A 23,455-nucleotide genomic window follows, 5' to 3' on the forward strand; every position below is an offset into this window, starting at 1 on the left:
TCAAAAACATAAAACGTGGGGGAGAAGAGTGAAAAACAGATCTTTTAGAATGTGTTTGAACTTAAATGACTATCATTTTAAAACAAGTAGATAACGTTATAGGTCAACATATATGAATACCATGGTAACCACAAATCAAAACCTACAATATATACACAAAAACGACAAAGAAAGGAACACAAACATACCACCAAAGAAAATCATCAAACCACAAGGGAAGCTACTAAGAGAAGAAGAACAGAACAGAGATCAACTACAAAAACAACCAGAGAACAAGTAACAAAATAGTAATAAGTACATACCTACCAATAATCACTTTAAATGTCAATGGACTAAATGCTCCAATCAAAAGACTTAGGGTAGCTGACTGGATTTAAAAAAAGACCCTTCTATATGCTGCTCATGAGAGACTCATTTCAGAGTTAAAAATACACACAGACTGAAAGTGAGGGGATGGAAAAAGATATTTCACACAAATGGAAATGACAAGAAAATTAGGGTAGCAATACTTATATCAGACAAAATAGACTTTAAAACAAAGTCTATAACAAAAGACAAAGAAGGGCATTATATAATGTTAAAGGGATCACTACCAGAATAGGATATAACATTTGTTAACATATATATAAGTTATATGTTAACAAATGTTATATCCTATTCTGGTAGTGATCCCTTTAACATTATATAATGTTAACTAAGTATATAATGCAACTACTAACAGACATAGAAGGAGAAATTGACAATAATATAATAACAGTAGTGGACTTTAATACCCACTGACATTAATGGACAGTCATCCATACAAAACAATCAATAAGGACACAGTGGTCTTCAATGACACATCAGTTGGACTTAATAGATACCTACAGACATTCCATCCAAAAACAGAAGAATACACATTCTTTTCAAGTGCACATGGAATGTTCTCCAGCCTAGATCACATCCTAGGCCACAAAAAAAGTCTCAACAAATTTAAGAGGATAGAAACTATATCAAGCACTTTTTTCCCAGTCACAATGGTAAGAAAACAGAAATCAGTTACAGGAAGAAAAATGGGAAAAACACAAACACGTGGAGACTAAACAATACGCTACTAAAAAACCTATGGGTCAATGAAGAAATCACAGAAAATCAGAAAATATCTCGAGACAAATGAAAATAAAAACACAAATGTAAGCAGTTCTAAGAGGGAAGTTTATAGTGGTACAGGCTATATCAAGAAATAAGAAAAATATCAAGTAAACAAGCTAACCTACCATCTAAAGAAATTTAAAAAGAAGCACAAAGCCCAAAGTCAGCAGGAGGGAAATAATAAGGATCAGAGAGAAAATAAATACAACAGAGATTTTTAAAATAAATAGAAAAGATCAATGGAAACCCACAACTGTTTTTTTAAAAAGATAAACAAAATTGATAAGCCTTTAGCCAGGCTCATGAAGAAAAAAAGAGAAGACCCAAATAACAAAATAAGAAATGAAAGAGGGGAAATAACAACCGGTATCACAGAGATACAAAGATTCGTAAGAGAATACTAAGAACAGTTATATGTCAACAACTTAGACAACCTAGAAAAAAAAAGGATAAATTTCTAGAAACATACAGTCTTCCAAGACTGAATCAGGAAGAAACAGACAACATGAACAAACCAATCACTAGTAATGAAACTGAATTTGTAATTGAAAACAAAAACAAAAACAAAAAACTCTCAGCAAACAAAAGTCCAGGACTGGACAGCTTCAGAAGGGAATCCTGCCAAACATATAAAGAAGAGCTAATAACTATCCTTTTCAAACTATTCCAAAAGATTGAAGAGGAGGAAACACTCTCAAATTCATTCTATGAGGCCACCATTACCCTGATAACAAAACCAAAGACACTACCAAGAAAAGAAAGAAGGAAGGGAGGAAGGGAGGAAGGGAGGGAGGGAGGGAGCGAGGGAGGGAGAGAGGGAGAGAGAGAGGGAGGGAGGGAGGGAGGGAGGAAAAAAGAAAATCTCTGAAGAGTATAGATGCAAAAATCCTCAACAAAATATTAGCAAACCAAATTCAACAATATATATATAAAAAGGATCATACACCATGATCAAGTAGGATTTATTCCAGGGGTTCAAGGATGGTTCAATACCTGCAAATCAACCAATGCGATACACCACATTAACAAAAGGAACGATAAAATTCACATAATCATTTCAATAGATGCAGAAAAAGCACTTAACAAAATTCAACACCAATTAATCAAACTATCATAAAAGTTGGCATAGAGGGAACATATCTCAACATAATAAAGGGCATTTATGACAAAACCACAGTTAACATCATATTCAACAGAGAAAAGCTGAAAGCTTTTCCTCTAAAATCAGGAACAAGACAAGGATGCCCACTCTTGCCATTTCTATTTAACATAGTATTAGAAGTCCTAGCTGAACCAAACAGAAAAGAAATGGAAAGATATCCCATGTTCGCGGATTAGAATAATTATTATTGTTAAAATGTCCATATTACCCAAAGCAGTCTACAGATTTAATGCAATTCTTATCAAAATACACATTACATTTCTAACAGAAATAGACCAAATAATCCTAAAATTAATATGAAAGCACAAAAGACCCTGAATAGCCAACATTATCTTGAGAAAAAAGAACAAAGCTGGAGGTATCACACTCCCTGACTTCAGACTATACTACAAAGCTACAGTAATTAAAACAGTATGGTACTGACACAAAAACAGACATGTATACCAATGAAACAGAACAGAGTCCAGAAATGGTCGATTAATCTACAACAGAATAGAGAAGCCATGCATTTATAGTCAATTAATCTACAACAAAGGAGGCAAGAATGTACAATGGAAAAAGGGGTGGGATAGGGAGGGTGGGAGGGAGGGAGACGCAAGAGGGAAGAGATATGGGAACATATGTATACGTATAACTGATTCACTTTGTTATAAAGCAGAAACTAACACACCATTGTAAAGCAATTATACCCCAATAAAGATGTTAAAAAAAAAAAAGAAAGAAAAAGACAATCTCTTCAATAAGCAGTGCTGGGAAAGCTGGACAGCTACATGTAAAAGAATTAAATTATTACATTTTCTCACATCATATACATAAACTGAAGATGGATTAAAAACCTAAATGTAAGACCACAAACCATAAAACTCCTTGAAGAAAACATAGGCAGAACACTCTTTGACATAAATCATAGTTTTTTTGGGGTTTTTTTTTTGGATCTATCTCCTAAAGCAAAGGAAACAAAAGTAAAAATAACCAAATGGGACTTAATAAACTTACAAGCTTTTGCACAGCAAAGAAAACCACTGACAAAGCAAAAAGACAACCTACTGAACGGGAGAAAATATTTGCAAATGATATAACCGATAAGGGGTTAATATCCAAAATGTATAAGCAACTCATGCAACTCAACATCCAAAAAAACAAATAACCCAATTAAAAAATGGGTGGAAGTCCTGAAGAGACGTTTTTTTCCAAAGAAGATATATAGATGGCCAACAGGCACATGAAAAGATGCTCAACATTGCTAATCATAGAAATGCAAATCACAACCACAATGAAATACCACCTCACACCTGTCAAAATGGCTCCCATCAAGAAATCTACAAATGATAAATGTTGGCAAGGATGTGGAAAAAGGGAAACCTTGTGCACTGTTGGTGGGAATATAAACTGGTGCAGCCACTATGGAGAACATTACGGAGGTTTCTTAAAAAACTAAAAATAAAACTACCCTATGGTATGGCAAGTCCACTCTTGAGTATATTATCTAGAAAAAATGAAAACATTAATTTGAAAAGATACATGCACCCCAATGTTCATAGCAGCACTATTTACAATAACTAAGATGTGACAGCAACCCAAGTGTCCATCAATAGATGAATGGATAAGTACACACACACACACACACACACACACTGGAATATGACTCGGCCATAAAAAAGAATATTTGTCCATTTGCAGCAACATGGATAGACCTGGAAGATTTTAAGCTTAAATAAGTCAGACAAAGACAGATATTATATGTTATCACTTATATGTGGAATCTGAAAAATGTAACAAATGGATATAACAAAACACTCATAGAGAATAAACTAGTGGTTACCAGTGGGGAGAGGGAAGGAGGGAGGGGCAAAATAGGGGTAGGGCATTAAGAGGTATAAACTACTATATAAAATAAATAATCTACAAGGATATATTATACAGCACAGGGATTATAGCCAGTATTTTATAATAACTTTAAATAGAGTATAACATATAAAAATATTCAATCATTATGTTGTACATCTGAAACTAATATTATATATCAACTATACTTCAAAAAGCAAAAATAATAAACTGAAAATCTGAAGAGTTATGCTCTCAGGGTACTAATGACTCAGAATTAAACCTGCCCCCTCCATCCTGCTCCAAATCTCAGGGAACCGTAGATAAGACGGACTTGGTGCTAAGAGAAGCAAAATCAAAATGCAACCAAGTTCCTGAGAAGTCAGAGCTACAGATCTGCCCTTTCACTGATTTGAGACCCAGGGATGTGTAAGCTGGTTGGGCAGAGAACTCCAAGCAGTGAATTTGGAATGATGGGGGCCCCTTCACCCTAGGCTTCCAAGAATCCCCACATATAAGTTTTTGAAGCCAGTGATCACCACACATTTAAAGATGACCAAGAACATGTGAAAACAACAAGCCACGAGCAGACACGTGTGGCCTTTGTGTCCTGGAACTGGGCGCACTGTGGCAAACCCCGGCTGGTCGGTCCCATGCACTTGGCCCTACTGCATTCCTGAGTCCTTCGTAGTCAGGCATGGCCAAATGACTGAAGTCTGGGCCAAAGAATGTAGGTGATAACAACTGTGCAACTTCTGGGCCTCACCCATAAAAACCTCTATCTGAATCTCCATAGTCTTCTCTCATTCCTGGATGCCTGGCCTGGGCCCAAACTCTACGGGAATCTTAGGAACCATGGGTTGATGATGAGAAGGCACCAGAATGAAGGGACCTGGGTCCCCACTTCACCACCTGGGGGAAAGCTGCCCAATGGAGAAACACCTACAGTGCACTACTCTGTGGTTAGTGAATAAACCTGCATTAGTTTAAGCCATGAAATTTTAAGGTTTGTTTGATAAGCAGCTAGTGTTACTGTAATACAGACATGGGTTATAAAACAACGGAGCTTCTTAGGTTTGAAGAAGTCAAAGGTAAGCTTGAAAATATCGGCACAGAACAGGAAGCTAAAGTGTTAACAAATGTTTAAAAGCACAAACACAACATACAAAAATCAAAAGACGGAAAATAGTGGAGAGATTAAAAGATGTGGAGAGAACAATGAGATCGCAGATGTATAGATTTCTATTCTAGGAGAGAAAGAGAAGGGGGTGGTGCTAGAGAGAGAACCTGGATCAGAGAAAAGCACTTTGAAAGCACAGCGGCTGAGAATTTGCCAGAACTGGTGAAAAACACCAATCCAGATTCAAGAATCCCAAGAATAAATTTAAAAATTCTCACCTATCCGTGGTAGTAAAATTACAGAAAAACCAAAGACAATGGGAAACTTCAGAACATCCACTGAAAAGATAGGCTCCCTCCAAGAACAGCAGTTAGACTGACGGTGACCTCTTGGCCGCAACAATGGAAGCCAGGGCATGGTGGAATGCACTCAGTGTATTTCAGTGTGTTGGAAGGAAACAGACACTAACTTAGAATTTATGCTCAATATATTCAAGTATGACAGTGAAGACAGTTTTAGACAAACCAAAACACATACTTTTATCACCAGGCTCTCCTGTTACGCTTGTTAAAAATGAAGGTTCAGGACTTCCCTGGTGGCACAGTGGTTAAGAATCCGCCTGCCAATGCAGGGTACACGGGTTCGATCCCTGGTCCAGGAAGATCCCACATGCTGTGGAGCAGCTAAGCCCGTACACCACAACTACTGAACCTGCACTTTAGAGCCTGCAAGCCACAACCACTGAGCCTATGTGCCACAACTACTGAAGCCCACGCACCTAGAACCCATGCTCCACAACAAGCCACCGCAATGAGAAGCCCACACACCACTATGAAGAGTAGCCCCCGCTCACCACAACTAGAGAAAGCCCACGTGCAGCAATGAAGACCCAATGCAGTCAAAAATAAACTTTTTTTTTAAAATGCAGCTTCACGGGCCCCACTGTGGACCTCCTGCTTCAGAAACTCAGATAGAGGGCCCAGAAATCTAAGCACTGCCAAGCGATTTACACAGTCACACACTGGCGATTTTCCAGGGTAGGGACTAAGGTAGGGCTTTGCAGGAGACTGTGCTGGAGATGTCAGGTGCCCAGCCTGAAGGGTCTTGTGTGCCAGCCTGTTGACAATGGGGAGACACAGTAGGGTCTAGGCAGGGGAGTGAGAATAACCAGGTTTGGACAGATTGCTTCAGCCAGAGAGGGTAAGAGTAGAGGAAGGGAAGGCTGCTGGAAGGAGGCCCTTTGAGAAGTGACTTCAGGAATCTACTAGAGAAGCAGTGGACGCAGCTTAGTGTTGTCACACGTGCAGGGTCCTTGTCCTATCCCAGTGCAGCTGACCCAGTGCAGCTGACCCACTGGCACTAGACATGCAGGTCCAGGGCTCAGAGAAGTCTGACAGGAGTCCTAACCTGTTGGTGTGAGGGTTGTGTGTGAAGCCAGGGAACTGAATTAACTCACTCAGAGGAGGTGGGCAGAGCAGGAAGAGAAAAGGCCGATCCACACAACCTTGGGAACAGCAGTTAAGGGAGGGGAAGGACTAAAGGAAGAAGCTAACACCTTCTTGTTGACTATCTTCTTTGTGAAAGTCACAATGTCAGGCATTTTATTCACCATGTCTCAGTCAGTTCTCAACAGCTTGGGGAGGTCCATCCCCATTTCATAGACAAGGCCAGGCTGAGTGGAATTAAATGACCTGCCCAAGGACAGAGCAGCCTGTAAGTGGTGAAGCCAGGGTTTGACCAGGTAGGTCCGTCTGATGGGCGTTTGCCTTAGTGAAGGAGTGAGAAGACAGACCTGCTAGGCCTGCACCAAGAATGCAAATTCTGCCCGAGAAAACACCAGCTGCTTTCCACAGGGCACAGCATCTCCCAGGAACAGGTCCCCTGCTGTCCACACACACCTCTCCCTGCAAGAAGTTTCTATGACACAGCAAAGGACATGGGTCTTCCCAGAGGCTGTGGGGTCACCTCTCAGCCCAACCTAAAACCTGAGGATAGTAAGGGGTTTTGCCAAATGCCTTTCCTGCAGCTGATGCGACTGTGCTTTTCCTGCTTTACCCTGTTGATGGGATGGATCGCTCTGATTTTCAAATGCTGAACCAGCCTTGCATACATGAAGGAGACCCCACTTGATCTTGGTGTATAATTCTTTTTATACATTGTTGGATGCAATCTGCTAATATTTTGTTAAGGACTTCCGTATCTATGATGAGAGATACTGGTTCCTAGTTTTCTTGGATATTTGTCTGGTTTTGGTATTAGGGTAATGCTGGCCTCATAGAATGAGTTAGGAAGTATTCCCTCTGCTCTATCTTCTGGAAAACTGTAGAGGACTGGTATAATTTCTTCCTTAAATGTTTTGTAGAATTCACTAGTGAAGCCACCTGGGCCTCATGCTTTCTGTTTTAGAAGGTTGTTAATTATGGATTCAATTTAACAGATACAGGCCTACTCAGATCATCTATTTCTTGTATCAGTTTGGCAGACTGTCTTTCAAAGAATTAGTCCATCTCAGGTAGGTTATCAAATTTGTGGGCACAGAGTTGCTCCGTGTTCCTTTATTATCCTTTCAATTATCATGGGATCTGCAGTGATGTCCCCTTTTATTTCTGGTACTAGTAATTTGTGTCTTCCCTTTTTTTTCTTAGCCTAGCTAGGGGCCTATTGACTTTATTGATCTGTTCAAAAACCAGTTTTTGGTTTACTTGATTTCCTCTATTGATTTCCTGTTTTCAATTTCATTGATTTCTGCTCTAGTTTTTATTATTTCTTTTCTTGTGCTTACTTTGGGTTGAATTTGCTCTTTTTCCAGTTTCCTAAGGTGGAAGCTTAGTTTATTGATTTTAGATGTTTCTTCTTTTCTCATATATGCATTCAATGCTATAAACATCCCTCTGAGCACTGCTTCTGCTGCATCCCACAAATTTTGGTAAGTTGTAATTTCATTTTCATTCAGTTAAAAATATTTTAAAGTTTCTCTTGAGATTTCTTCTTTGACTGTGCTGGGTGCTTTAGAACACTGAGATACTTACCTCTGGGAGGCAAAGAGTAAAATTCCCATTTTACAGATGGGGAACAGGTCAACCCAGGGTCACATGGCTGGGAAATGGCAGAGCTTGGGCTGGTGTACCGTCTATTTGGTCCCCTGAGGACCAGCCCAGAGCTGAACTCCCCTGATGTTACCACTGGCGACCCTACGTGCCTGGTGAGTTGAAATGGTGAGCTCTGAACCGTTACAAAGTCAAGCTGATCCTGGAGGTTCAGAGACTGAAAACCTGGCTTGGTTAGACCTGGGGTCACTACCGTTAGGGACCAGGGACCAAGGCCAGACACACTCCAGCCTGAGCTGCTTGCTCTCTGACCTTGGGTGTCCCTGGGGCACGGTGGGATCCAAGCAGAGGAACCACCCCTCCGTGCCAAGGAAGCACGTGGCCACTGTGCCGAGGGTCCCCCCCAGATGTTTCTCCAGCCCCCACCAGGCCTGGGGCCTACCCTTGGGCAGTCTTAGGACACTGTGCTGACCCAGTGGCACCATCAAATCACACTTATTTTGAGTAGAAAATAAGCCACTTCTTCAGCAATACATCAAAATGTGGGGCTCTTTGAGCTTGCTGGGCTCACCTGGTCCTGGCTTCCCCGGAGGGTCCCTTGTGCAGCCAGGCCAGACTAGAGCCCTCAGGATGGCAGGGCCCAAGGAAGGGACGTGGTGCAGCAGCAGGGTCCTGGGGAGGTTGCTACTAGGCTGGTCAGTAGCAGTCGGCCTCGTTCTCCCCAAGGACGCCCACGGCAGCCAGCATGTCCTGCAAGAGTGACTGGGGGCTCTTCTCCACATGGTCACTGCTCTCAGCCAGCGTGTCCCGAAGGCCCTCCAGGTCTACAGACCTCAGCAGAGCTACGACGGCCCCGGGCTCCAGGTACCCCAGGGGCTGACCCTGCTCACCTGCCTGCCACCTCTGCAGGGTGGCCTCCACAGAGGCCACGTTGGGACTGTCCCCCGCCTCCTGCGGGCTGCCACAGGGAGCAGCCTTGGCCCTCAGGAATAGGAGAAGATCACAGGACTTCTGGGCCACAGGTCGGTCACAGTCAAACAAGGCACGGAAGGCAAACTCAAAGAGCTGCACACGGCAGAGCACCTGCAGGGCCTGGGCCAGCACACCAGGTGGGGCTGTCTCGGGCAGGGCCACGGCATAGGGACAGTGGGAGCCGCGCTGACCCAGCAACTGCTCCAGGAACACCAGTGCCAGCTCGAGGCCCTGGGCCCGCACCTCCCAGTCCAAGTCCCTGCTCGCCGCCTGGAGCGCTCCAGCCACAAACTGCTCCGCGTCTTCAGCTACATCAGCGTGGCCATCCCTCAGCCACTCAGTGAAGACCTGCATGACGGCCCTCCGGGGGAAGCCCTCCGAGTCTGTGGAGAGGATGTGCAGAAGCTCCACGAGCAGGCTCTCCTGGAGGACAGAGTGGGAAGAGGGTGGAGGGACCAGGGAAGTCGAGTTCCCGCTGACGGGCTCGGGGTGCAGCAGGGAGAACCCCCATGAGGACCCCCTGCCATGCTCAGCTTCCTTCAGGCGATGTGCCCTTCAGCCCCCCATCTGCCCACCGTCAAACAGGGGTGGCCGTGCCCAAGAGACAGGGCTTCCAGGAAGTGGAGCTGGAGATTCAGGGGACACGCCCGACCCTGAATGCCACCCCTGGACGGCAGACCCACTCCACCCTGGCATCAGGACAGCCGCCAGGTGGGCGCACGGCCACAGGACCCACTGCCTCCTACCTGCTGAGCCCCTGGGCACTCAGGGCCGGCAGGGGTGGCACACAGCCCCCAGCTAGACAACTGCCCTGTGGCGGTCACTGCGCTCGCGCGGACGTAACTCTCAGGGTCTCGCAGAAGCTGCTTGGTGAGCTCAGGCACCTCTGAAGCAAGGAGCGCTTGTCTGAAGCCGGCCTGCCCTGGGGGTCCAAGAAGCCACAACCAGCTATGACCGAAAGCTGAGTCCACAGCCTCTCCTCCCTCCCCAAAGGCAGCCTAGGTAGTCCGAGTTCCCAACTACCTGGGGACAACGGTGTGCCAAGGCCAGGCCAGCCCTCCCACAGGGACCCCAGCCCCCGGCGCCGCACCCTGCACTCACCTCCCCAGTGTCTGGTCATTTGGGTCAGGAACTCGAGGCCTGAGTCCCTTACCTCCCAGCAGGGGCTGCACAGGCGCTTCTGTAGCACAGGAAGCAGCTCTGGGGCAGGAGGAACGGTTCAGAGGGCCCGGGCCATGTCCACCCTGCCTCCCACCCAGCCCCCAGTCGCCTCCATCCCTGCTCCTCCCTCAGTTCACCCCTGGGAGGGGCTGGGATCACCTCTGAGGAACAGCTGGGTGTGGGGGTCCAGGTCGCAGCAGCCGGGGGTCTTGGGTGAGCTCAGGAGCCACCTGAGTGTGGCCTGGAAGGCCTTCTTCAGAACCTGGAGCGGGAAGAGTGGGGCTGCAGGGCCAGGAGGGGTGAGCTGGCCCGCCTGCCCCCGTCCCCGCCCTGGGGTATAAGATGGGGACGGGATACATGGGGACAGGGAACACCGGACTTCATTTTTACGAGGCAGACGCCTCTGGAAGTGGCCGACTGGCATCCAAGACTAGAGAGAGAGGAGGAGAGGCCAGCTCTTGTCAGGAAGCCCCACTACCGGGGAAATGAAACTTCTGCACCAAAACAGCAGGAACTACCCACGGCACCTTTTCCTGAAAGCCCCGGAATCTGCCAGGCTTATCATCCAATCTCCCCACTGCCTGCTCAGTACATATGCTATTCCTGCACCCCCAGAGCATGACTCAACCCCGGGGCTACGAGAACGGGGAGATTTGCAGGAAACCTCAATGAGAGTTGGGACCCCAAGCGTAAGGCCCACCTGGTTCTAGTTTACATCTCTCATGGAGAATTCCCTGTAAGACTGGATCCTCTCCCTGCTTTCCATGGCCCGGCGACCCCTCACTCAATCTCCACCAATGCCAGGCCCTGGGCCGAACCCTGTGCAGCTGCCTGCCCCTTGAAACTCACTTTAAGAAGCAATTCTGGGGACTTCCCTGGTGGCGCAGTGGTTAAGAATCCGCCTGCCAATGCAGGGGGCACGGGTTCGGGCCCTGGTCCAGGAAGATCCCACATGCCGCGGAGCAACTAAGCCCGTGCGTCACAGCTATTGAGCCTGTGCTCTAGAGTCCGCGAGCCACAACTATTGAGCCTGCGAGCCGCAACTGCTGAAGCCCACTGCACCTAGAGCCCGTGCTCCACAACAAGAGAAGCCACTGCAATGAAAAGCCCGTGCACCGCAACGAAGAGTAGCCCCTGCTCGCCACAAGTACAGAAAGCCCGCGTGCAGCAACAGCCAAAATTTTAAAATTAATTATTTTAAAAAAAAAAAAGAGGCAATTCTGGCCCCAGAGAGGCCTGCAGGGGTGCCCTGCCTCTGCCTTCCTCCCCCTCCCCTTCCCTCCACCCTCCACCCTGCACCCTGTGCGTGTACCATGGAGCTGGACTCAGGGCTCACGAGGTACTCCAGGAGGACGGAAAACACCTGCGTCACCAACTCTTGAGGGCCTGAGACAGACGTGGATGGCTGAAGCACCCAACCTCCTACCCTGGGGCCTCCCCAGCCCACAAGTATGGCAACCCAAGGAAAACAGGGGACAGAACCCATCGGTCAGCTGAATCCCAGCCCCTGCCCCAGAGAAAACATGCAGAGGACAGCAGTCTTGGGAAATCTCTGAGCAGCTGTGGGGCTCGCCCAACACCCGAGCTGTGCAAGAGAAAACATTCTCACTTACCAGTCCCCTGAGACAGCGCCCCCAGGAAATCCAGGGCAGCTCGCTGGACCCGGCCACAGCCCACCAGGATCGCACAGAGACGGCTGCCCACATCGGAGGTGGGGGCCGCTGAGCCACTGCAGAGCCGCAGTATTGTCACCGCAGCCCCAAGCAGGGGCGCCTGCGGCCAGGGCGAGGGGCGCTGGGGCTGGGGGAGGACGGAAGGTCAATGCAGGCCACAAGTCCCACTGCCAGTGTGGACCCGGGCCGGGCCTTACCTACCAGCGGCTGCAGCAGCCCCAGGTGGGCCAGAGCACAGCACAGGAGACCCACACAGGCCGACTTGGAGGAGAGGAGCGTGTCCACCGTCATCGAGTTGCCTGCGGCCCCCTCCAGCAAGCCTAGAGGGCGACCAGAAACAGCCCCTGGTTAGCGGGCACCTCCTGTGTGGCCACTGCAGGCCTTGCCGCTGGTCACTGCTTCATACCAGAGACCAGGCCTGGAGGTTCCGAGCAGGTGGCTCATCCAGGGTGGCGTCCAGCCGGCCGGAGCTGAGGTCTGGACCTGTCTGCAGGGCTCTCAAGCAGTCCCACTCTCCCTGCAGCCCATGCCTGGGCCGGTTTCCGCTGGTCAGAGGCCCATCTCTACGCTCAACATGGGGCTCCGAGGCAAAGCTGGCCCCCCTTCTCTAATCCTCACCCCATCGTGCGGCTGAAGCAAGACAAGTCGCAGCGAGGAAACTCACTCTCCCATCACAGAACTGACCTTCTGGGAGGACGAGTGCCAAGCCCGTGTGCCTGCTCTGGATCAGGAACCATCCACGTGGCCCAGGCCCCCGGTAACCACCACCAACTGCCAGGTCAGCTACTCTGGGGGCCACTCCAGCTGATGCCCACAGGGGGCAATGCTGCCCTATGAACTCCCAGGCAGGGACGTGAGCAGCGGTCACACCTGGGACGGCAGCCTACACCGCAGCCACCTTCACTCTTAGGTGGGGTGGCAAGCCAGGTGTCCCGCTGCCCATCAGCCCGCCCTGGCCCCAAGGATTCTCAGGACCCCAGGGTCCTGCCTTCCTGCACCTGCCCACCCTTCCCAAGCAGCCTACCTGGGGGTCCAGGGGCCTGAGCAGCAGCTTCCAGGACACAGGCCAGGGGCTGGAGGAGGATGCCAAAGGCCTGGGTCCTCAGCGCCTGTGGACTGAGGACAGAGGACACGGTGAGGGCTGTCCCCGCCCTCAGGCAAGCTGGCTACCCTCCTAATATCCCCAGCAAGTCTGGGCCAAAGGGGTCAGTGCTGGGGATCTGGACACCCCCTTGAGAAACAGCCTCCCTGTAAGCACTGTGACCAGCACTCACACCACTGGCAGGGGACTCCAAGGAGCTTCGAGAGCACCACCCAGGCCCCAGGAAGAGCCTGGGGAAGGCCTGGCCACACCCACTCCGATGGGCGGTGCCTGCTCAGGGCCAAAGGGATGGGATGCCCCAGCTCCTGGAAGTACTCCCAATGCTGAGATATCCTTTCCTACGTTCCAGAACATGGTCTCGCCTCTCGCCAACGTGCTTGGGCCCAGGGTGGTTGGGAGGCCAAGCTGGTACAGAGCTCTCCCTCCAAGCCAGCTGCCCAATCCTTCCCTCTTCCTTAGGACCACTCCCTTTCTCTGAACATCTGGAGACCCTGGAGCCCAGAGCCAGGCCTGCATCGTAACCCCAGCGCCCTGTGCCCACTTTCACCCCAGACCTGGGCCACCAAGACCGGCTCTAGTCCGCCTGAAACCCTGGAATGATTTCTCTTCCTTCCCACCTCTCCAGACCCCACACCCCCTTCCTGGTAGGGCGCATATCTCTCTCCCTCTGGGAATCTGTCCTGTCACTCCTGTCTACTGGGTCCCCCTCCACCATCCCACAGCCCCTAGTACGCCCCCCCACAGTGGCACGCACACAGGGTGGCCCAGGATCCACAAGGTGAGGCCACTGGGGAGGTGGCAGAAGGCAGCTGAGCAGATCCTGAGTATGAACCCAGCCCTGCTCTGAGCAGGGCTGCTCCAAGATCTCTTTTATCTTTGGGGAGCCTGTGAATAAAGCTATTCCACCACTAAAAACTGTAGAAGCCGGAGCCTGTGCCAACACCTTGCTGATAACCACGGACGGCCCGGCCACGCCCCGGCCAGCTGCCTCTGACCGATCTCTGGTTTCAGGAGCTCCCCTGAAGCTCCCTGACCTCTCTGCCCGCCTCACACAACATGAACCCCAATCCTTACCAGTCCTGCAGTTTCAGTATCCCCAAAGCCAGAGGCCCTGCCTGTGTGGGGCTCAAGTGGCTCAGTGTCTGGGCCAAAGTCTCCCACAGGCCACGGTAAGAGCTCGGCGCAGAACTGCGGAGAGGAGCCCAGGAAGAGAACGTCATTCCCCCGTCCAGCCCACACCGTGCTCAGCGGGCCGCCGTGGCCTGGGCTGGGTGTGCCGGCTGAGACAGAAGGCCTTTCCCAGGTGTACGGGCTTCCAGACCCCCTCTGGTGTCCCCTCTACTCGAGGCAGCGCTCTCGGGCAGCCAGGGAGATGTGGCCCAGGTGTGCGGGCTTCCAGACCCCCTCTGGTGTCCCCTCTACTCGAGGCAGCGTTCTCGGGCAGCCAGGGAGATGTGGCCCAGGTGTGATGGCTGCCCCAAGACTTCCCGAAGAAAACAAGCCCCACCTCCTGCCCACCCCACCAGCTGCGCCCTGGGGGCCTGACCGGGCCACGCTGAGGAGGAGATCCACGAGCGAGTGTGAGGCTGGGACAGGGTCTTTCTCGAGCAGGCGGGCCACGAGGGGGCTCAGCCGCACCCAAAGGCCTTGCGTCCAAAGGCCGTGGCAGTGCCCGAACGCAGTGGTCAGGACACTCAGGGCCTGTGTGACCTGCGGGACGGCTGTGGAGCACAGGGAGTCTTCGATGTGACCCACGATCTTCTGGGCACATGCTGGCCAGTCACAAGCCTGCGGACTGCGGTGGCCCTCGGCTGGGCCCCGCATCGCCAAGTCCAGAATGTGCACCAGGAGCTGCCCGGCTGCCGAGGCCACAAACAGGCTGGGATCTCCCTGCAGGGAGAAGATGGTGTCAACTGCACCTGGGGGGCGGGGAGGGACAACGGGTGGGGAGAGAAACAGGGTTCAGCTGGAACAGAGTCCATGGTGACAGCAGAGACGCTGAAACCACTGAGCAGCTTCAACCACTGGACTTCAGACCCTCACGGACAGAACTCAGAAACTACCCAATGCGGAGGCACTGTCAGAGGCCCAGCCTCCCCGCTACTCAGAGGCAATGGAATCAGAACGGAGGGGTCACAGGGCGAGGGGCTTTAGAACCCTGGCCACTTGGGATTCTTCTCGTCAGTTTCAAAGCCACCCCAACTGCTGGCTCTCACCTACAAGCCACAGGACACCGTACACCCTTGAGGGGCCTCCAGCCCTTGGTTACCCCGAATGTTCCTCACAACAGCCCTACGATACCACAGCCACTTTCATGTTCAGAGGAAGAGACCCAGCAAGGTGCAGTGATTTCCCAGGAGTCGCAGAGCATCAGGCACGGCAAGGGCAGAGGCGGAAGGCAGGGCAGACGGGGGCACTCACCACAGGCGGCGAGGAAGCGCAGGGCGCTAGGATGCTGTGCCAGGGTGCGCAGGCCCTGGATCCAGCCGCTGCGCACAGCGGGGGCCGTCCAGGCCGCTCCTCCGAGGGGGCCCACCTCCCCAAAGAGCATGGGCAGCAGCTCCCCCTGCTGGGAAGCAGAGAAGGAAGTGGGGACCTGAGCAAGCTCCCAGGGGACCCCACATCAGAGACGGCTTTTCTATCCTTCACAGCTGGTCGAGGCGCTTCTTTGGGGGAATTTCTCGTGAGCGGCCGACAAAGAGCCTGTGAGAGGTGGCAGGTGGCCACCAGAGCAGGCCGATGGCAGCCACAGCACTGCCAACTGTGCCTTCCAGGGGACAGAATTTCGGAAGGGAGAACTGGGTTTTACATAAAGCCTCATCAACCCTGTCACAGTTCACTTCAGAAACCCTTCCCCCAAACAGCCCACCAACTGCAACACCAACGGTCCCCCTCTGACCGTGACATGCTGCGCTCAAGGACCCCAAAGGTCTCCACGGCCTACTGAGCTCTTGTGCTTGGCACTCGGGGCCCTCCAGGGCAGCTGCCCTCCTCCAGGTGTCCCCTACCCTGGATCCCCCAGCACACACCCCCCATACACCTGCTCAAACCCCTTACAACCCGGCTGCAAGACCACTGCCCCTACGAAGCTGACCACCCCGCCCCGTCAGCAGGCAGTGGCTAACTCCCCGCTCAATCCCCACCTGCTCGTGGACGTCCATAGGACAATAACGCATTGTCCTGATCTGCTGCCACGTGCACAAGGCTCTTGTTCACTACAGGGTGCCAATGAGTGGGAAACTCGGGGGCTGCCTCTTACCAACGGAGCCCCTCACTGGTGTAGCTACTAGCTCTGAGCCTTGTCTATCTTGATAATAAAATGCTGGTCCCCACCCTCAAGTCATCTCAGACTCCAGCGTAAGGGACCACGGGGCCTCGGAGACACACTTCCAATCGCTCAAGGATGACTCTAACTCCGCAGTGGCCTCGAGGCCTTGAGGGGTGTTGCTGGAGGCGGCGGCTCACAGGGCAGGCCCTCTGTGGGATCTCGCATCACCGAAATGCGCCCCCAGAGCTGCAGCCTCTCCCTGGGGGAGAGCCAACGGGAAGGTACAAAGGCTCAGCCCCCCACCTCAGGTAGTCTGTCCACATGTCCGCTGCCCAGGCACCGTCTACTGGTGAGCATCCGGCTGCTGAAGGGCCCTTAGGGCTACCAGACCCCCTGGGAGGCTGTGAAGGGCCAGGTGAAAAGGGAACAGGAGCCCAAGCCAGTGCCACGGGCCCAGGACAGAAAGCAACCTTCCACTGCGACTCAGAGCCCGAACCTGCCCGTGTCCCTCATCCCCACGTGCAGAGGGCCGACCACCAGACTGAAGGGCAGTCAGTGGCCTTCTAAGCCCCTAAAGCCATGGTCAACCTTGGGAAGGAAGAGGAGGCCGTGGAGAAGTAGAGACGGGAACTGGGAAGTACTCAGGAAATCAATGAAGTTGGGGAAGGCCATCTGATTGGGACTGAGGATTTACTTCCAGAGCAACAGGTGGTGTAACAGAGCATTCGAACAGTGCGACTCTTCAGGGTCTAGTGTGAGCTCTGCCAGCTCTGTGGGATTCTTATATTGAGCCTTCACTGTCTCCTAATCCAGGAGAAAGATGAAGACTCCTGACCTGCTTACTGGCCAGGGCGCCCAGGATAACATGAATGTGATTTTGTAAACTGAGGTGTTCTACCAACTGCAAAGCACCAGAGGTATGGGTGGATTATCACACATGAAGTCATTTCCTAAAACACACCTCCGTGTGGAACATCCTGGGAAGCCTGTCCCGCAGCGAGCTGGTGTGGGCTGGGTCCCTGGAGCCTGCACTGCTGAACTGAGGAACACCCATGAAGGGCAGCGCCAGGGCAGAGAGCCAGCCCCAGCTCTGCCGTATTTTAAAATGTTCACCGTTCACCCCAACATCATTCCTGGTCAGTTCTTCAAAGGAGAACTATACTCAGGAATAAAAACCTTGCGGTACACGTCAAGACGCGGGGCAAAACAAGCTTCAGAGACTCAGGGGTCATGACAGCCACCAGTGCTTTGTGTACCTGCAGGAGAAGGTGGGTCACTCAGGTGGGAGGACCCAGGCTCACCTGAAGATACTGGAAGCAGTTTTCCTGGGCTGCAAATATCCCTGCGAGGCGGAGTGAGAAGGAGAGGATTCTGGAACTTAGGTCCTGGGATTTCAGCACGTGGAACAGCAGCTCTACCAGGCAGGGATTTTCCTGTAGTAACAGGAGACTGGACCCTGGAGACAGGCCCAGCCGGGAAGCATGTTACCAGGGGCAGAGCGCATGCCTCCCTAAGGGACCATTCTTCTGGCACCCCCCAGATTCCCTTTCTCTCAGGCTATTAGACTCAGCAGTCCAACCGGGAGGAAATCGTTGCAACAACTGCCACAAAGGATCCATAACTTTAATTCAATGAGGGGGACAAAATAGAAAGCCAATACCTTAACAACAGGCAAGGGGCTGGGACAGAATATACAAGTGGCCAGCAAACCACGAAAGATATTCTGCCTTGCTGATTACGAAAAAGAAATGCAAATTAAAGCAGAGGACAATTTTCACCTCCAACAGATACTTTTCTCTTAAACTGAGAATACGAAAGCGAGAAGCACAATGGAACAGGCATTCTTTTCCAGATGTGGCATCCAAAACGTCTATAGGCAACTGCTCTGTCATTCCAAAGCACTGACGGGGTGGGGGAGGCGAAGGGGGAGGAAACCTGGGGCAACACTGGGAGGGCTTCCACTGCGAGGCCCTTGTGAAAAGACAATGAGGCACAGTAAGGAGGGAAAAACAGGGTGAAGGAGAGAGAAGCAAGAATCAAAGAAACCAAAAACATGTGGGCAAACCTAAAAAAGCACTGACTTTAAAAATTAAGTAATTTTGAAGGAGTTTAAAACAAAATAGAATCAAAATACCAGACAACAAAACACGGAAAACTGGACTCAGCTGGAGTTAAAGTGCCCGAGGCTCCGTGTGTGGTTGGCGCAGAAGACAGAGATTCTAACTGACTTTCAACTTTTACAATCCAGTTTGCACGTAAGACTAACCCCTAAAAACATAAGTGGAATGCTTCAAAACTTCACTTCAAAACCAGAAAGACTGAAAAAACAAAAGCTTTATTAATCCAATGGGGGGGCAGAAAAGGAGATAAAAGGCATAACAACAAAGCATGGAAAAAATATTTTAAATGCAAAAGAATATAATAAAAATAGGTTCAAATATAACAGTAAACTCAACAAATGAAACAAATGAAACTGTCCATTAGAATAAAGAGCTGTGCAGACTAGATCAAGAACCAAAGGCTAGCCTCACACTGTGTGTAAGAAACAATGAAGCGTGACAACACAGAAGGCCAGATTTGTAAAGGCTGAAAAGATACAGTTGGCAAATCCTAATTTTTAAAAAGCTGCTGCAGAAAGAGTAATATCAAACAAAACTGACTTTAAAGGAAAAAGCTCTGTCAGAGCTTTAGAAAGAAAGTCATTGCTCCAACAGCCAAACCCTGGAAAATATAACAGTCTAAGACTGTACATACCTAACCTAACTTCAAAATATACAAAGGGGGAAAAAAGACAGAATTTCAAACAGAAATTGTTGAATCCACCATCTTAGTTTAAGATTTTCACATATCTCTCAAAAACAATTAAGCAAACAAATTAGCAAGAACATCACAGGTTTTAACAACGTAAACTTGAACTAAGGAACAAGTATGGAGACTATATTCTTTTCATCATGTACAACACTGAGGAAAATACGTAACGGCTTGGGGAGGAGGGAAGAGGTTAACTGCTAATGGACAGCAGGTTTCTTCTAAGGGGATGAAAATGTTGCAAAATTAACCTTTGGATGGTGGCAAAACTGTGTGAATTTACTAAAAACCACTGAATTACACACTTTAAATAGATCAATTTCATGATATGTAAATCATATCTCAAATAAAGCTATTTAAAAATAATTTTTAATAGAGTTACCATATGATCCAGCAATCCCATTCCTGGGCACATATCTGGAGAAAACCATAATTCGAAAAGATACATGCACCCCGAAATTCATCGCAGCACTATTTACAACATCCAAGACATGGAAGCCACCTAAGTGTCCAGTGACAGATATGGATAAAGATGTGGTGTGTGTGTGTGTGCGTGTGTGTGTGTGTGTGTGTAGAATGGACTATCACCCAGCCATAAAAAAGGATGAAATAATGCCATTTGCAGCAACATGGATGAACCTAGAGGTTATCATACTAAGTGAAGTAAGTCAGACAGAGAAAGACAGATATCTTATTACTTATATGTGGAATCTAAAAAAAAAGATACAAATTAACTTATTTACAAAATAGAAACAGACTCACAGACACAGAAAACAAACTTATGGTTACTAAAGGGGAAGGAGGGGTATAAATTAGGAGTTTAGGATTAGCAGATACAAACTACTATATATAAAATAAACAACAAGGTTCTACTGTATAGCACAGGGAGTTAGAGTCAATATCTTGTAATAAACTATAATGGAAAAGACTCTGAAAGTGTGTGTGTATACATATACAAAAAAAAAATCGCTTTGCTGTACACCAGAAACTAACACAACACTGTAAATCAGCTATACTTCAATTAAAAAGATTTTTTTTTTAATTTAACTACTAGGCCACAATTGAGGACTCTATAAATACCAAAAAATAATATCCTATAGAGAAATCTATAGAACATGTGCAAAAATGGTCTGTGTACTATGCCACGATAAAAGCCTCAACAGATATAAAAGAATCAAAATACAAATACTTTCTAACTCCAACCAAATAAATTAGAAATCAGTAATAAAAAGACTGAAAAAAACCCCATGTCATGAATCTAAAGATACCCTTTTAAATATTGATGATTTGTGGATAAAGAAACATTATAATGAAAAGTATGAAATATTTGGAAGTAAATCACAACAAAAGCACCACATAGTAAGACTTGCAGGGTGCAGCTAAAGTGATACCTGCAGAGACATGTGTAGCCTTAAATGCATCTATTAGAAAACAAGACAGACCTAGATATTCGACTCAAAAGAGGGTAAAAGAACAGGATAAACCAAAGAAACAAACAGCAGAAATTTATGACATGTAATCCACACTAAAACAATTATCAGACAAACATTTACATGAGCAGATATACGTACAAAGAAAGCCATCATGTCGTTAGTTATAATAATGACACGTTAGAAACACAGACATCTAACAACAGTGGACTAATTGTAAAATTAACGTCCATTCACAGAGCAAACTGACATACAGTCAATAAAATCAACGTGTCAGTGGCGAAACACGCACTAGGACAGTAAGAGAGAAAGAGCAAGATATGTTATATTTACGGTGTGACTCATTTTTATAAGAAAAGTACAGAATTATGACGTGTTAAGAAAAAAGGTTGGAAGGAAAAAAATGTTCGGAGTGGTTTAATCTTCCTGTTTACTCCTCTGTGCTGTTCAAGTTTTATTTAAAGAATATGTATTACTTACATAATCAGAAAGAAAACCCGATTTCTTAATACAAAAAAAACAAGGTAAGTTTGTCCCGTGGCCCCGGCAGCCACCGAGCATGGCCTGAATACCAGGCGGCCTGCAGTTCGAGCTCTCCTGATCACCCCCTTAGGTTCAGCCTGCTGCGTCCCCAAAGCCAGGGGGAATCTCTAAGGTATGAAGGAAGGACACCGGATAGACAGTCCTTCCAGAGGACAGGGGAGCCCGGCACCCTCTGGCCTCCGGGGAAAGTCAGCAGCGGCACCCTCACCCTTACCTGCTTCGGTTACCGCTGTAAACCAGTCCAGCAGCTTCTCCAAACAAGTGTCATCTGCCACAGGCTGCCCGGGGTCTGCCAGGACGGCACAGAGCGCAGGGAGGAGCCGGGAGCACTCTGGGTCCATGACGAGGCTGGGGCTCCTGCAAAGGCACTGTCAGGGCCAGACCCCGCCTGCCCTAGCCACAGGCAGTCCCATGCCCGCCCAGGCCCCAGAACTCTCACCTCAGCCCAGGTGACCACAGTCTTCAGACGGAAGCTGCAAGTCGCCGAGATGGACGTAAAGCCTCAGCTCAGGTGGGACCGGAGACTGTCAAGAGCAAGCAGAGCCCTCCATTCTGGCGGTGGAGATGGAAGGGAATCTACAGTACAGCCTGAGGCCCGAGCAGCTCAGTCAGCCGACCTGGGACTCTGGTGGGAGGGAAGAACGAAGGGAGCATGAAGCTGAGCGAGGCTGCAGGCGGGCCCGAGGGAGGGGCGTGTGCGCGCTCTGGGGCCGGCTACGTGCAGGAGGCAGAGCGGCTCAGGACGAGTTGTAAGTGGCTCAGTCCAGACTGGCGGTGTGTGTCTGTCCCTCCCAGGGTCAGTGTGAAAACCCTGCAGCAGCAGTGTGCGGGGCGCGGGGGCGGGAAGGCGCCCTGCCCACTGCCGGTTCCTCCCGCGGCGGCAACTGGACCTGCGTGTCCGGCCTGGGAAGGGTCCACGGAGCCCGTCGGTCCTGTGCTCAGGTAGGGCTCTTGCAGGGGGGTGGGGTGGCAGTGACTCTGTGTGCCGGGTCAGGAGCAGGCCTGCTGGGCTGGGGCGTCTGTCTGTCCATCCCTGGCCAGGCTAAGTCCTTGCGCAAGGCGCCCTCCCTGTGGACCCCGCTGAGGACCCCAGGCCGGCGGCCGCGGTGGTGCCGGGGCCCAGCCCGTGCCACGCACGCGGCCCCCAGGCTGCTCTCCGGCCCTGGTCCCGGGCCCCGAACCCCGACCCCGCGGGGCCCGCCACAGCGACCGCGACCCCTTCCCTGGCGCGCGCCTCACCCGCTTCACGTCCGTCACCGCTGCAGGCCCCGCCCCGTACCGTGCGACCTGCCGGGCTTGGAGGGGGCGAGGACGGGAACGGCGGGCGTGGGGCACCGTGAAATCGCCCTGGAGGTGACTCCGAGAGCCCAGAGGGCCCAGGCTCGGGGAACGAGCTCAGGCTGAAAAGGACAGGCCACCGCCGAACGAATCCACTCACCCACCCCCAGCGGGACGCTCACAGGTACGTGCTCGAGGATCCGGCAGGCTTTGCGCCCGGAAGGCAGGGCTTTCGACGGAAGGGGCGTGGCTATGTGTGAAGGGGCGTGGCCTCGCCGGCCAAAGGACCACGTGTCTGGGCGGGCAAAAGAAGCTAAGCGCCAGCCGCGTAGTAAACAGATCTTCCTCCGCTCGGAATGGGGTTTCATCCCGTTTGTAAGTCCAAAATGCATTTAATGCCCCTAAGCCGCCCAACATCATAGCTTAGCGTAACCTACCTAAAGCTTGCTCAGAACAATTCCATTAGCCTACAGTTGGGCAAAATCATCTAACTCAAAGCCTATTTTATAATAAAGCGTTGAATATGTCATGTAATTGATGGAATACTGTACTGAAAGTGAAAAACAGGATGGTTGTCTGGGTACAGAATGGCTGTAAGTGGATGGTTTTTTACCCTTGTGATTGCGTGGTTGTCTGGGAGCTGCGGCTCGCCGCCGCAGCCCAGCGTCATGAGAAAGGATCCTACCTACCGCATATCGGCAGCATGGGAGAAGATCAAAATTCCAAATTTGAAGTACGGTTTCTACTGAATATGTATTGCTTTTGCAGCATTGTAAAGTCAAAACACTGTAAGTGGAAGCATGGAAATTCTGGAACCGTCTGTAACTAAGAGAAAGTAAGTGAAACAACAGATGCAGGAAGGGCAGGGGGTTTGCGGAGCCCCAGGAGAGGAGCAAGAGATACTGGCGCATAGGTAGGTTAGATCCTGAAAGCACT

At 50.0% G+C, this 23,455-nt stretch overlaps 1 protein-coding gene across 5 annotated transcripts; it reads right to left on the minus strand.

Annotated features, from left to right (window-relative positions):
- Positions 1-1,691: 1,691 nt before the first annotated feature.
- BRAT1 (BRCA1 associated ATM activator 1) lies at positions 1,692-23,257 on the minus strand. 5 transcript variants are annotated; one of them, XM_079944577.1, is made up of 15 exons: positions 22,481-23,257; positions 21,681-21,866; positions 21,456-21,598; positions 17,762-17,916; positions 15,614-15,761; positions 14,739-15,111; positions 14,267-14,380; positions 13,115-13,206; positions 12,292-12,410; positions 12,031-12,217; positions 11,730-11,803; positions 10,577-10,679; positions 10,358-10,456; positions 10,003-10,178; positions 1,692-9,679 (listed from the first exon to the last, which is right to left on the minus strand). In XM_079944577.1, exons 3-15 carry the CDS (start codon positions 21,580-21,582, stop codon positions 8,981-8,983), a joined length of 2,466 nt encoding a protein of 821 aa, XP_079800703.1. In that variant the 5' UTR covers positions 21,583-21,598; positions 21,681-21,866; positions 22,481-23,257; the 3' UTR covers positions 1,692-8,980. The 5 variants fall into 5 exon arrangements, with proteins under 5 accessions (XP_079800703.1, XP_079800704.1, XP_079800705.1 ...); XM_079944578.1 differs by having other exon boundaries at positions 22,680-22,739; XM_079944579.1 differs by having other exon boundaries at positions 15,614-15,758; positions 21,681-23,257.
- Positions 23,258-23,455: the final 198 nt, after the last annotated feature.

Source organism: Stenella coeruleoalba (genome assembly GCF_951394435.1).
Source record: "Stenella coeruleoalba genome assembly, chromosome: 15".
NCBI lineage: Eukaryota > Metazoa > Chordata > Mammalia > Artiodactyla > Delphinidae > Stenella > Stenella coeruleoalba.

Coding starts and splice junctions, on each gene's coding strand:
- BRAT1 (XM_079944577.1), bottom strand. CDS start 21,582: ATGGACCCAGAGTGCTCCCGGCTCCTCCCTGCGCTCTGTGCCGTCCTG. Junction 12,218..12,291: donor TGGGGCTGCTGCAGCCGCTG/GTAGGTAAGGCC, acceptor GTCCTCCCCCAG/CCCCAGCGCCCCTCGCCCTG. Junction 11,804..12,030: donor GGCGCTGTCTCAGGGGACTG/GTAAGTGAGAAT, acceptor CGTCTGTCTCAG/GCCCTCAAGAGTTGGTGACG.